General features: G+C 53.6%; 1 protein-coding gene across 2 annotated transcripts; it reads left to right on the forward strand.

The window, feature by feature from the left end:
- Window positions 1–1,928: 1,928 nt before the first annotated feature.
- Window positions 1,929–11,192, forward strand: LOC308256266 (interferon regulatory factor 4-like). Of its 2 annotated transcripts, none has more exons than XM_080684466.1 (8): window positions 1,929–2,308; window positions 6,321–6,510; window positions 6,820–6,917; window positions 7,695–7,806; window positions 7,925–7,990; window positions 8,720–9,091; window positions 9,691–9,809; window positions 10,047–11,192. In XM_080684466.1, the coding sequence occupies exons 1-8, from the start codon at window positions 2,078–2,080 to the stop codon at window positions 10,137–10,139; spliced, it is 1,281 nt and encodes a 426-aa protein (XP_080540592.1). In that variant the 5' UTR covers window positions 1,929–2,077; the 3' UTR covers window positions 10,140–11,192. The 2 variants fall into 2 exon arrangements, with proteins under 2 accessions (XP_080540592.1, XP_080540591.1); XM_080684465.1 differs by having other exon boundaries at window positions 1,942–2,308; window positions 9,667–9,809.
- The last annotated feature ends 586 nt before the right edge of the window (window positions 11,193–11,778 follow it).

Consider the following 11,778-nt stretch of genomic DNA (forward strand, 5'->3'; position numbering starts at 1 on the left):
ACGGGTGGCATGAGGGTTGTTAAGAAGCAGCTCTTTCTGGTTTTGGTGGTTACTGGAGAGGAGGACCCACCCCCAGCTAGTGGGAATGACCCTTCCCACCTAGAGTTTAAAGGCCAGGCAGCCCAATAAAGCAACAAATTGACTTCAAGGATGAGCAGAGGTCATCGGAGATGCCTTTTCCTAAACTAAAATTAACCCAGAGTTGAGAGGGCTCTGAAATAGCTACAATAATATAGCCACTGGCATGCGGCTCTTACTATGCACCAAGCACTGTGCCCTCGTGTTGCTGATATTCTGGTGGGAAAGACATCAGATAGATCAATAAACAAAAGGAACATAAGTCAGGGAGTGAGGCGGTGAACTGTCCTGCTCTCTGGGGAGAAGCATGCCCCAGATGGCTGGACTCAGCAGAGTGCAGGGAGCCTGTGGTATCCTGGCTAATTGGGGGGGGGTCACCATCCACTGGGTTAAAAACACCATTCTAAGTCTACCGGTACCTTCCCCTACTTAAACATCTCTATGGCCCCCCATTATCATAGGACAAAACAAACACCTTGATCTGATGTTCCAGGTCCTTCATGATGCTCCCCCTGCTTCCATCATTACTTTCACCACACTGTGACTGAACAACAATAATACCATTTGTGTATCAACTCTCGCTGTGGGCCAGGCAATGTGTTACACATGTTACGTGTATCCCATTTAATCCTCAAGCAACCCTAGGAGGGAACCCTTTGTGCCCAAGGTCACCAGCTTGCAAGTGGTGGGGCCGTGATTTGAATCCAGGCAGTCTGGCTGTGGACCCCACCCTCCTACAACTCTGCCACTCAGGCAAATGAAGGGATTGTCTGACACGCCAAGGGCCTCTGCTTTAATGCAATTATTTTCTATTATTTAAATAATTCTGTATTTAATCATGTGAAGTGCTTTATGCCCTATAGGAGCCCTTCAGGCCCAAGTTTGAATCCTGGCTATGGCTAGAAGGGTCCGAACTGGATGGCTACTGGAATATGGGGACAGAGGGTGGGGAATATGAAGGCCCCTCTGACAGGTTCACATGAAGGACAGTGCTACCAGCCTCTGGTCAATACTGTCTGAGCGCCCAGCCCTGCACTCACTGCAAAGTCGGGGAGGGGAGGTTCTCTCCTGGAGCCTTAGTTTCCCCATGTACACAGCGAGGGGTGGAGCAGTCTGAGCTGCTTGACCTCTTTCAGATCGCAAACCTCAGGTGACAATTTAATGAAAGATACAAACCAGAAAAATGCAGAGACATTCAGGGGGATCACAGACCCCACCAGGAATCCCTAGGCTCCAGGGATAGCTGTTGTTTAGGCTCCTGGGCTCTCGGGGCAGAGACACAGGTTTGGATCCTGGTGCCCCACCTATTAGCCCTGAGACGGTGTTACAGGGCTTTCACCTCTCTGAGCTTCAGTCTTCTTTACAATAGAAGAGGTAATTATACTAATCTCACATGCTGTCTAAGAACCAACCCAAGTCACTGCAGGAAGGCTCTCCCAGGCCGCATGGTGGTGAGCATCCATAAAGGGCACTCCCAAGGTTTAAGGAAATCGCTCTCCACGTGTGGCCCATGGACCCCCTGGATCAGAATCGCATTCTACAAGTCTGGGGTGGACTTAGTTTGAGAAGCACTACACCTTTCCAGCCTCTACAGGCCAAGTTCTGCAAAGGGACCGACGATTTTCTGGCCGGCTGGGAAGAGCAGAAACAGGTGCAGCAGTGGGGCCAGGGACGCCAGCGTGCCTGTCGCCCCCCACCACCACCCCTGGGACGGGCAGAGCCCTGGCTGTCCCACGCCTTGCCCCCAATGGGCCTTGGCGTCCCTGGCCCCTCTAGCTGATCTCTGCAAGAGGCCCCACGCCCTCTGGGCCAGGCTACACGGGGAGGGACCAAAGCAAAGGGCCTTCCGGGAGGGGGGACAGAAAGGAAAGTGAAACCTGGCCGGCCAGACTTTCGCTTTCGCTGCTTCCACGCGCCACCCAGGTGGCCCCGCTGTCGCCCTTCGCGCTGGGGGCCCAGAGCTGCGGGCCCAGAGTTGCCCCCCTGCACTGCGTCCCCGATGGCCGGCGACCCCTGGCGGAGGGAGGAAGGAAAGGTCCCCGACGGCGGACGACCCGCGGCGGGGGCCGGGGGTCCCCTGCGTCTCCGCGACTGGCTGGTGTTGCAGATCGAGAGCGGGAACTACCGGGGGTTGTGCTGGGAGGATGAGGGCAAGACCCTCTTCCGCATCCCCTGGAAGCACGCAGCCAAGCAGGGGTACCAGGCGCAGCAGGACGCGGCGCTCTTCAGGGTAAGGGGCAGGGGCCGGGCCGGCCTGGCAGGGAGGGCTGTGGACCAGCACGGCCCCAACCCCTCGAGCACAGGCGACGATGCGCTGGGCGCCCTGGGCCACTGGCTTGGCCCTTAGCCTCGGTTGTCTCTAGTGTTCTCCACAGATGGGAGGCCCTCAGACTCCCTCTTAAAACGGAAGCCCCGTGGCTGCATGGCCTGCACCGACACGTCTCACGGGGCCTCTCCTCCCTCTCCACTGCGTGAAATGAGATGCCAGTGATGGGAACTCCCTCAGCTTGGGGACATTTTGTATGCTTCCCAGCACAGCCCTTCTCAGGGACCTACCCGTCCAGGGATGCCCTCCCTTTCTTCAGTCAGCATTAACTTCCTCCCAACTGGCGCTTTCCCATCACATTTAAGGCCCAGAATCTCTCCTGTAAGCAATAAGGAACCAGCCAACCAGCCAACCACATATCAGGCGGCCACCAGCACCCCAAATGCCGCGCTGTCTCTAGCTCCTGATCCTCTGGTCTCCCCATCTCCTGGAAAAAGTCTCCTGGCCACCAACTCCCTTGCTCATAGCCCCCCAATTCCTTCTCTCCCTCCTCTGCCCCTTCTGGCTTCTGTCCCTCCTGCTAATGTTTTTAGGTGCCAAATCTAAGGTTGCCATCACTGTCATCTTCTTTGACCCCCGGGGGGGTGGGGTCTGGGACTGGAGCGCCCTCCCTCCTCCTTGAAACACACTCACTTGGTTTCCAGAATCTCTGCCTCCCCTCACACACACACCCTGCCCTCCATTTCTCTCCTACCTTCATGGCCCCTGCTTCTCAGCCTCCAACCCCTCCTCTACTATTTGGGGGCTCTCAGCATCCACTCCTAGACCTTCCTTTTCATGTCCCATTCTCCCCTTCCACAGCCTCAGCATGGAGCCCCAAGCCTGTTGGTCTCATAGTCCCCAGACCTCTCAAACTCAGCATCTCCTCAACACCATGCTCGTCAGCTTGCCCCTACAAGCATCCGTTTCTTGAAATGGAATATTGCACACATTGCCACCCAGACCCCAGAGCCAGGGACCTGAACCCTGGCTTCCTTCCTCCCTTCCAATCTCATTCCACTCCACTACCAAGGCCTGCTGGCTCTTCCCACAGAACCTTCTTCCATCCATGGACTTGGACCCATTCTACAAATCTCTCACCAGGACATCTGCTGTGACCTCATTGAACTCCCTTGTTCCCCCTGTCTCTCAGCTCTCCCCTCAGTCCTCCAAAGGGATCTTTTTATTTATTTTTATTTTTTAAAATATATTTTATTGATTTTTTTTATGGAGAGGAAGGGAGAGGGATAGAGAGTTAGAAACATCGATGAGAGAGAACCATCCAATCAGCTGCCTCCTGCACACCCCGCATTGGGGATGTCCCCGCAACAGAGGTACATGCCCTTGACCGGAATCGAACCTGGGATCCTTCAGTCCACAGGCCGACGCTCTATCCACTGAGCCAAACCAGCTAGGGCAAAGGGATCTTTTTAAATGTAAATCTCGCCTTGCTGCTCCCCTACTCAGAATCCTTCCGTAGCTCTGCATTGCTCTTGTGATAAAGTCTCAACTCTTTATCATGGCCTCGAAGCCCTGGAGGAACTGCTTATCCCTGCCCTCATCTCTCCACTCCCTCCCCTCCCCAACTGTAGACCCAGCCTGAGAGTTCTTTCAGTTTCCAAATGCTTCATGGCTCTCTCACCACTGGACCTTGGCACCTGTTGTTCCCTCTGCTGGAGCACCTCTCATCTCCGTGTTTACCTGGCCGACTGTCATGGTGCTCAGCTTAAACGCTTCTTCCTCAAGAGTCTTCCCCGATGCATTTATTTGGTGCCGTCGGGGACCTTTCCATTCATTCCTGCTTCCCCCACTGAAACCACTTTCCCTATGAATTATAAGTGCCTTTGTGACACCAAGCACAGAGCCTGGCACACAGTAGGTGCTCAGTAAGTGTTAAGTGTTTGCATGGCCTTATGTGCTGCTGTTCAGAGGAGAGAGATTCTGCAGGCTGGCCCTCCCCATCCTTCTGGCTGCTTTGAACATCCCTCAATCCCACCACTGACACACACGTGACTCCCTGGCTTCACACCTTCTGGTGCCCAAAGCCCAGGGAATAAAGCTTAGCCTTTGAGGACATTCGTGATCCAGCTTCAGCCTGTCTCTTCCTTAGTTCCTCTCCACCTTTCTCCCACCACATACATTATTTGTGGATTTCATGTTCTCAAATTCACACGCTCGCTGAAATTTGTAACCCCCAAATCAATACCCAGGCACTGTTGTGACCACTTACAGACACCTGCAGACGAGTGAACAATCTAAGTCCCTGGACGTGCACATTCCCAGGTGAGGTTGAACAGGTGACGCTCTGCCTTCTTGTTTCGGCTCTCATACTATAAACAAATGTCCTTTTTGCCGTCTATTTCGTGCCACATGTTAAATATTTTTGTGCTCTTTTTAAAAATATTTTTATTGATTTTTAGAGAGAGAGAGAGAAGAAAAAGAGAGAGAAAAAAAAACATCAAAGTGAGACAATACATGGATCAGCTGCCTTCTGCATGCCCCCTACCCAGGATTGGGCTTGCATTCTCCCCGTCCCCCCTGCATGTGGAGGTGGAGAAGCCCTCAGGGGCTATCGGGCTGGTGCTGGGTGCCAACAGTGGGTGCAAGTGCCAGGCAGGACTGCGGCACAGGAGCAAAGAATTTTCAGTAACCACCAGAGGCTGGCCTTGGTCTGGCGCCCCCCTCACCTGCTCCACCGTCCTGCCAAGGCCAATGCCCACCATGTTCTGTGCGTGCTCCCTGGTGGTCAGTGCATGTCATAGCAACCAGTTGTTTCGCTGTTCATATTGGGGTTTTATATATATAGATAAGGTATCCTGTGGAAATACACACAAAACAAAGTTATTGATCACTTGAAAATGCTTCTAGATGCTGCCTAGTCTCTATAGTGCATATCCATCACACACACAAACACACACACACACACACACACACACACACACACACACACTGTCCCAGGTATGGACATAGCACCACAGTATTCCTGCAGTAGCTATCCCTGGGCCCTTCATGAGCCTCTGTGAGAACTCCTTTTGAATTGGAATTTCTACTCACAGGGTATGTTTCTACTTAATTTAACTAGGCATGCCAGATGACCATGTAGAAGCTCTGCACCCATTCCACACCCATCAACTCTGCCCACATCACCGCCAACTCCTGACATTATCCAACTGGCTAAATTTTGTCAACTTACAAGTGATATTTCTATGTTTATTTGCATTTCTCTAACACTAATGCATTTAAATACTCATATGTTCATGGGCTTATGGTTTCCTTTTCTGTAAATCATTCATTCTTGTTGATTTGCAGAAGTTTTTTGTATGTTCCAGATTTAGCCCCTTACTAATTTCAAACATGGTCCATTTGTTTTGCCTTATGGTTCATGCCTTTGAAGTTTTGTTCCCAAGCATTCTCTGCTCCTAGAAGGTTTTCTCCTACATTATCTCCTATTAATTTCATAAGTTTACCTCTTACTTTTGGTTTGTTTATCTTCTGGAGTCCACTCTTTGTATGTGGCAATAGGTTAAGATTTAATTTTATGGTTCTCCAGATAGCATCTCACCACATTATTTTATATCCTATAATCCTATTTCTTTTTTATTTATCATAATCCATAATTTGGAATATAGCTATTACCATTGAGCTGTCTGCAGCTGTCTTTTCCCATCAGACTGAAGCTCCTTGAGAGCAGGGACTATGTCTGTCTTGTTCCCCATTCAGTTCCTAACTCGGGCCTGACACATAGTAGGAGCTCAAGAAATATGGGCTAGATGGAGGGAGGGAGGAAAGAAGAAAGGAAAGGATGGAGAGGTGAAGGGACAAAGGGTCAGAGGGAGAGAGAGAAAGGTGGGATGCAAGGGAGGCCCTCATTCTTTTTTGTAACACCAGTCCCCCCACCCCAGGATATTCCTGCCCAAATACCCTTGCTCATCCCCAGGCCTGGGCCATATACAAGGGCAAGCACCTGGAAGGCACTGACAAGGAGGACCCCTCTACCTGGAAGACACGGCTTCGCTGTGCTCTCAATAAGAGTGTGGACTTCCGTGAGATGCGTGAGCGCAGCCAGCTGGACATCTCCAACCCCTACAAGGTCTACCAGATTGTGTCGGACAGTGTCCATGGCCCAGGTACCATCTTGCCCCTGGAGGTAGTGGCCAAGAATGGCTCTCTGGGCAATAAGAACCTCATTTTGCACATCATAAAATGGGAAATGGTGGGCTTATTGAGCTTAAACTCATGGGCAGTTAAACAGAGAAGGACCCTTAGACCAACCAGTTAATCTCCCCATTTGAAAAGGAGGAAACTTAGGCCCAGAGAGAGGTGGGTCTTGCCTGAGATTATGCAGTGAGCTGGGGTACACTTGTCTGGGATCATCTCAGTTGAGGGGGTTCCCCTTGGGGCCCAGGAAACAATAGTCTATCTCTTACTCCATCTAGCTACCAGGGCTCGTGCTTCCTCTGAAGAGGAGGGTGTTCTCCAGAGCCAGCAGGAGCCCCTTAGAGAAGTGATGGAGCCCGCCTGCAGGACAGACCAGGTCAGTGTGTCCCCTGCAGCCCTACAGCCTTGCCAGCTGTCACCTTTTACCCAACTCAATGTCTCCAACACATGCTCTTCCCCCGCTCCATGCCCACCCTTCCCATCAGCTCTACTTCACCTCTGCCATCACTTTCAACTCCATCATTCTATTCATTTTGCCTCCATCATCTCTAGCTCCCTCACTGTTCCCATCACCTCCATCATCTTCAGCTCCATCACTGTCTGCATCAACGCTATTTTTTCCAAGCTTACTCCCTGACCCCTATCATCAGTGGGTCCATTACTCTGACCCCAGTCACCCCATAAGATCCAGTTCTACCACCGAATTCCCTTCACTGTCATCACCTGTAGCTCTCTCACCCCATCATCTCCATCTCCATCACTGTCTGTATCACCCCTACTATATCCACCCCATCATCAGTGGTTCATTGCTCTGTCCCCATCCCCCCATCAGTCTGATCCATTCCACTCTCTCTCTCTCGTGCTCCTATCAGCATCCATTCCATCACTCTGTCCTGCTATCTCTATCAGTTCTGTTCCCCATTCACTCCTAGCACTTTTCCCCCTATCATAGTGGCTTCATCTCTGACCCCATCACCTCCAACAACCCCGTCAACTCTCTTTTTACCTCTATGGGGAAAAGGTCTTAAGCTCTGAAACCTCAAATTCCTGTCAACCCCAGGGGGCCTTCAGTCTACCCAGACCTCCCTCTGCCCCACAGCAGACAGTCTGGGAGCTCCTCTCCCCCCTCACTACCCTCTCTCCTGGTGCTCAGGCTGGCTCCGGATTGGCCACCGAGGATGAGAACAGGGAGCAGCCCCCCAGGCTGGCCCAGCAGGGCTCATTGGCACCGGCTGCCTTGCTCCTAGGCCCTCTGGCTGACCACAGTAAGTACTGGGTTCCTTACCCACCTCTGCATCCTCCCTGGCCTCCTGCAGGACCTTGATCTAAGGGTCAAGGAACACAGGGTGAGGTGGTGCCTGAGTGCTTTCCCTCCTTCCCCAGGGTACCAGGCACCGGACCCCTCCCAATTCTGGAGCCCTTTGCCCTCTGAGGACTTCAGTAACCCCGGTAAGGAATCTAAAGGCTCTCCCGCCGAGCACCGTGCAGGCCCCGGGCTGGGGCCAGTTAGCCTCTGTCTCCCACCCGCAGTACCCAGCCCAGACTCCCACTAACCAGCTAGCTTTTGCTGAGGGCTTAGTCTCTTCCAGGCATCCTTCTAAGTTCTCCCCACAGTCCTGAGAGAGCGATCCTGCCACCACCCCCATTTTACAGGTGCAGAAGCCAGACACAGAGGTGAAGGACCTTGCCCAAGGTCACACAGCGAGTGACTGGGAACGTTCCTAACAGCTCCTAAGTGCCAGTTAGAGAGAAGAAGCCCAGGGCCTGGCTGCAGAGCCCACAGCCCTAACCACTGAACCACAGCTGGCTCCTCACAGGGGAGGCTGCTGCTTTGTTGTTATTTCCACCAGCATTCATGTATTTGCTGGGAAGAAGTTGCTAAAATCCCAGGGTTGGGGCTGGGAGGGCCTCCGTGTGACGCCCCCACTGTACAGATAGTTCCAGGCGCTCTGCTTTTGAAGCTCAACTCCCATTTTGTTTATACTGGAAGCTGCAATTATTTACCACCGCCGCCACTACTAGAATGGTTGCCATGGCTTCTCGGGAGGACCCGCCAAACTTCCTGAGGCGGGAGGTGGGAGCACCTCAGGGTCCCCTGCCCTGCTGAGGGGTAAGATGCGGGGGAGGTGGGAGCTGGCGCCACCCTCACCTGGCGCACCTCCTGTCCCCTTTCCTCAGATTGCTGGCTGCACGTGCGACTGTTCTATGGCGCGGAGCTGGTGGGTGAAGCCACCGCGTGCACAGCAGAGGGCTGCCGTCTGGGCCCGCGCGCCGCTGTCCACTCCGCCGCGGAGCGCCTCCTGGGGCCGCCACGCGAGGCACAGGTTCGCTTCCCTGAGCCGCCGCCCGGAGCCCGCGTGCTGCAGCGCCTGCTACCGCACCTGGAGCGCGGCGTGCTGCTGTGGGTGGCGCCCGAGGGCGTGTTCGCCAAGCGCCTGTGCCAGGGCCGCGTGTACTGGCGCGGCCCGCTCGCCCCGCACCGCACGCAGCCCAACAAGTTGGAGCGCGAGCGCACCTGCCAGCTGCTGGACACGCGCCGCTTCCTCGCAGGTAGGTTGAGAAGGTGGGGCCGGGGTGGCGCAGGAGAGAGTGGCTGGACACAAGGGTGGGCAAAGGGGTGTGGGCAGAGGAGAGTGGGCACACGAGGTGTGGGAGCAGGGGAATGGGCTTCAGGATGCTGGGCATGGGGTGGACATCGAAACAAAGGACCTGGCACAGAAGTACTGGGAGTGGGAATAGATATGGGCATCAGGAGAGCTGGGCACAGATATTGACGTAAACATATGGGAGATATAGGCGGGAACAGGCTTGGGGCATTGGGGGGGCATACGCAGAGGCGTGGGCAGGTGTGTTGTCATAGGGCAGGGTGCTAGGTGTAGGGTGGGCAATAGGGGCACTGGGCATAAGATAGGCATAGGTGAGTGGCAATGGGCATGGATGGGCATAAAGGCAGAGCAGTGAGCATAGGGGCACAAGACATGGGGCATGAGCACTGGAAGTGGGCACGGATGTGGGACATGAAACATGTGGAAATGGGCATAGGGCATGGGTGTGCACAATGCGGATGTGGGCATGGGATATGAGCGCAAGGTGGGCACCAGGTGGGACGTGCCATCTTGGCCCAGCCCCTACAGTCTCAGTGCCCGTAGAACTGCAGGCCCACCTGCAGGATGGTCGCCCAGAGCCCGAGTACCAGATCCGTCTATGCTTTGGCGAGGAGTACCCGGGCCCCCCGGACCAGCCCCAGGAGCGGCTCATCATGGCCCACGTGAGTCACCTCCCCACTCCAGTCCCCACACCTTCCAGTCCCCTCCTAACAGCCCCTCACTGCTCCCTCTAGTCCCAGCTCTGCCCCTGACCTGCTGTATGACCCTCTGATCTGTATGACCCTGCATGTAAAATGTGTGTGGGGAAGGGGCCATCATTAGGGCGGTGACTTCCCACAGGAGCATAGAAGGTGGGTAACGGAGAAAGTCAGCTCATTGCCTCACCTTCCCCCCTGCAGGTGGAACCAGTCTTTGCCCGAGAGCTCCTCCTGCACTCGAAGCACCACAACCACAGTGCCCCGGTGGCCAGGCCCCAGTCCCCACATCCCTGATGGCATCACTCACTTGGTGACACAACTGAGTCAGCCCTAAGCAGCCACTTCTTCCTCATACCTTCTAAAGTCACCCCCCCCCCCAACAGGATGCAGATCCCACCCCAGCTCTGCCCGAACTGAGCCAGTGGACTTGGGCCTTCCCCACCCCCCACCGATCATGGCCTTCAACCTCTGAGCTGAGGAGATATCGTCCTGGAACGCAGTGTGTAGGTGGATGGCCTCACAGCTGGGCCCAGGGTGTCAGGCGGAAACTGAACTGGACCTTGAGATTCCAGAAACAGCAATTAGAGCAGAAGAAATAAGACTTTGTCTCTTTGTTGAGAGCCCAACATGCCTATAACGGTTTATCTAAAGCAGACCTTACCTGCGATTGATCCATGATAAGCTTTGCTTACAGCTGAGTTTACCTCTAAGGGGCTCTGAGTTTCCAGACTCTTCTCATACCTGGGTTTGGGGTGTGGGGAGGAGGTCCCAAAACAGAGGGCTTGGCCTGACCCTGGGACTTTGGATGCTAACCACTAAACCACCAGCACCAGGAGACTTTCTTTGGAGAAACTGAGTCAGGCCCCCCAAACAGAGCCCTGGGGCAGAAGCCAAAGTGGGAACTAGGAGGAGTCCAGCCCCACCCCAAGCCCCTTCAAACTCTACAAACTGTAAGTTGTAGGAAATCCTTGAAATTGGGAGGGAGCCCCTCAACCATGAGGGCAGTTGACCCTGCTTTGTCAGTAAGTCACTACTTTCTGCCCCTTTCCTGATTTCCGACTTGAAAGGGCTGCCTTTGCAGGTGGCATCATAATAAATCTCTTTTAGTAAGACATTAATACGTCACATGTTGCCCAGATGGGGTGGCTCAATGGTTGAGTGTGGACCTATGAACCAGGAGGTCACAGTTTGATTCCTGGTCAGGGCACATGCTCGGGTTGTGGGCTCTATCCCCAGTGTGGAGCGTGCAGGAGGCAGCCGATCAATGATTCTCTCTCATCACTGATGTTTCTACCTCTCTCTCTCCCTCTCCTTTCCTCTCTGAAACAAATAAAAATATATATTTTTAAAAATAAGTCACTTTTATGGGAGGGGAGGAGGACTATGATTCAAAAAAGGACAGAAGTCAATCAGATCGCTGTTTTTTAAATTCATTCAACAAATGTTGATTGAACACCTGTTCCAGGCCAATGCTGGACACTGGGGATAGAGCAAAATAGCATGGTCCCTACTCTACTGGGGTTCATAGCCTGTTTTCCGGTGGGGCCCCAGGGACTTCTCTATCCCTGCCCCTTACAGGAGAGGTGATGTGAAGGAGTTACAGAATCCTAGGTTGAAATCCTAGCCTTTTCATTCACTAGCTGTGTGACCTTAACCAAGTCACTTCACTTCTCTGAGCCTCAGATTCCTCATCTATCCAAAAGCAGCTCTGAAAGCCTCGGGAGCAGGGTTGGTCTGAGAAGTAAATGTGGAGAAGGGAGGTGAATGGGCCTGGCATGGAAAGTGGCACACGGTAGGTACCCTCTGACTTGGTTACTTGTGGTTCAGAGAACATGGAGGAAGCTCCCCCATCTTTCAGAAGGCCTGAGTGTCTGTCCTGGGCTTTTTTTGTATCCCTGACCCAAGGCTGCAGCTGGCGGGGAGCTCAGTTCAG

Source organism: Plecotus auritus (genome assembly GCF_963455305.1).
Source record: "Plecotus auritus genome assembly, chromosome: 8".
NCBI classification, from domain to species: Eukaryota; Metazoa; Chordata; class Mammalia; order Chiroptera; family Vespertilionidae; genus Plecotus; species Plecotus auritus.

What these genes read in the sequence shown, in the direction of transcription:
- LOC308256266 (XM_080684465.1), top strand. Translation starts at nt 2,078, where the DNA reads ATGGCCGGCGACCCCTGGCGGAGGGAGGAAGGAAAGGTCCCCGACGGC. An exon ending in AGGCCCTCTGGCTGACCACA is followed by an intron (nt 7,807 to 7,924) that starts GTAAGTACTGGG and finishes CTCCTTCCCCAG; the next exon opens with GGTACCAGGCACCGGACCCC. An exon ending in AGCGGCTCATCATGGCCCAC is followed by an intron (nt 9,810 to 10,046) that starts GTGAGTCACCTC and finishes TCCCCCCTGCAG; the next exon opens with GTGGAACCAGTCTTTGCCCG.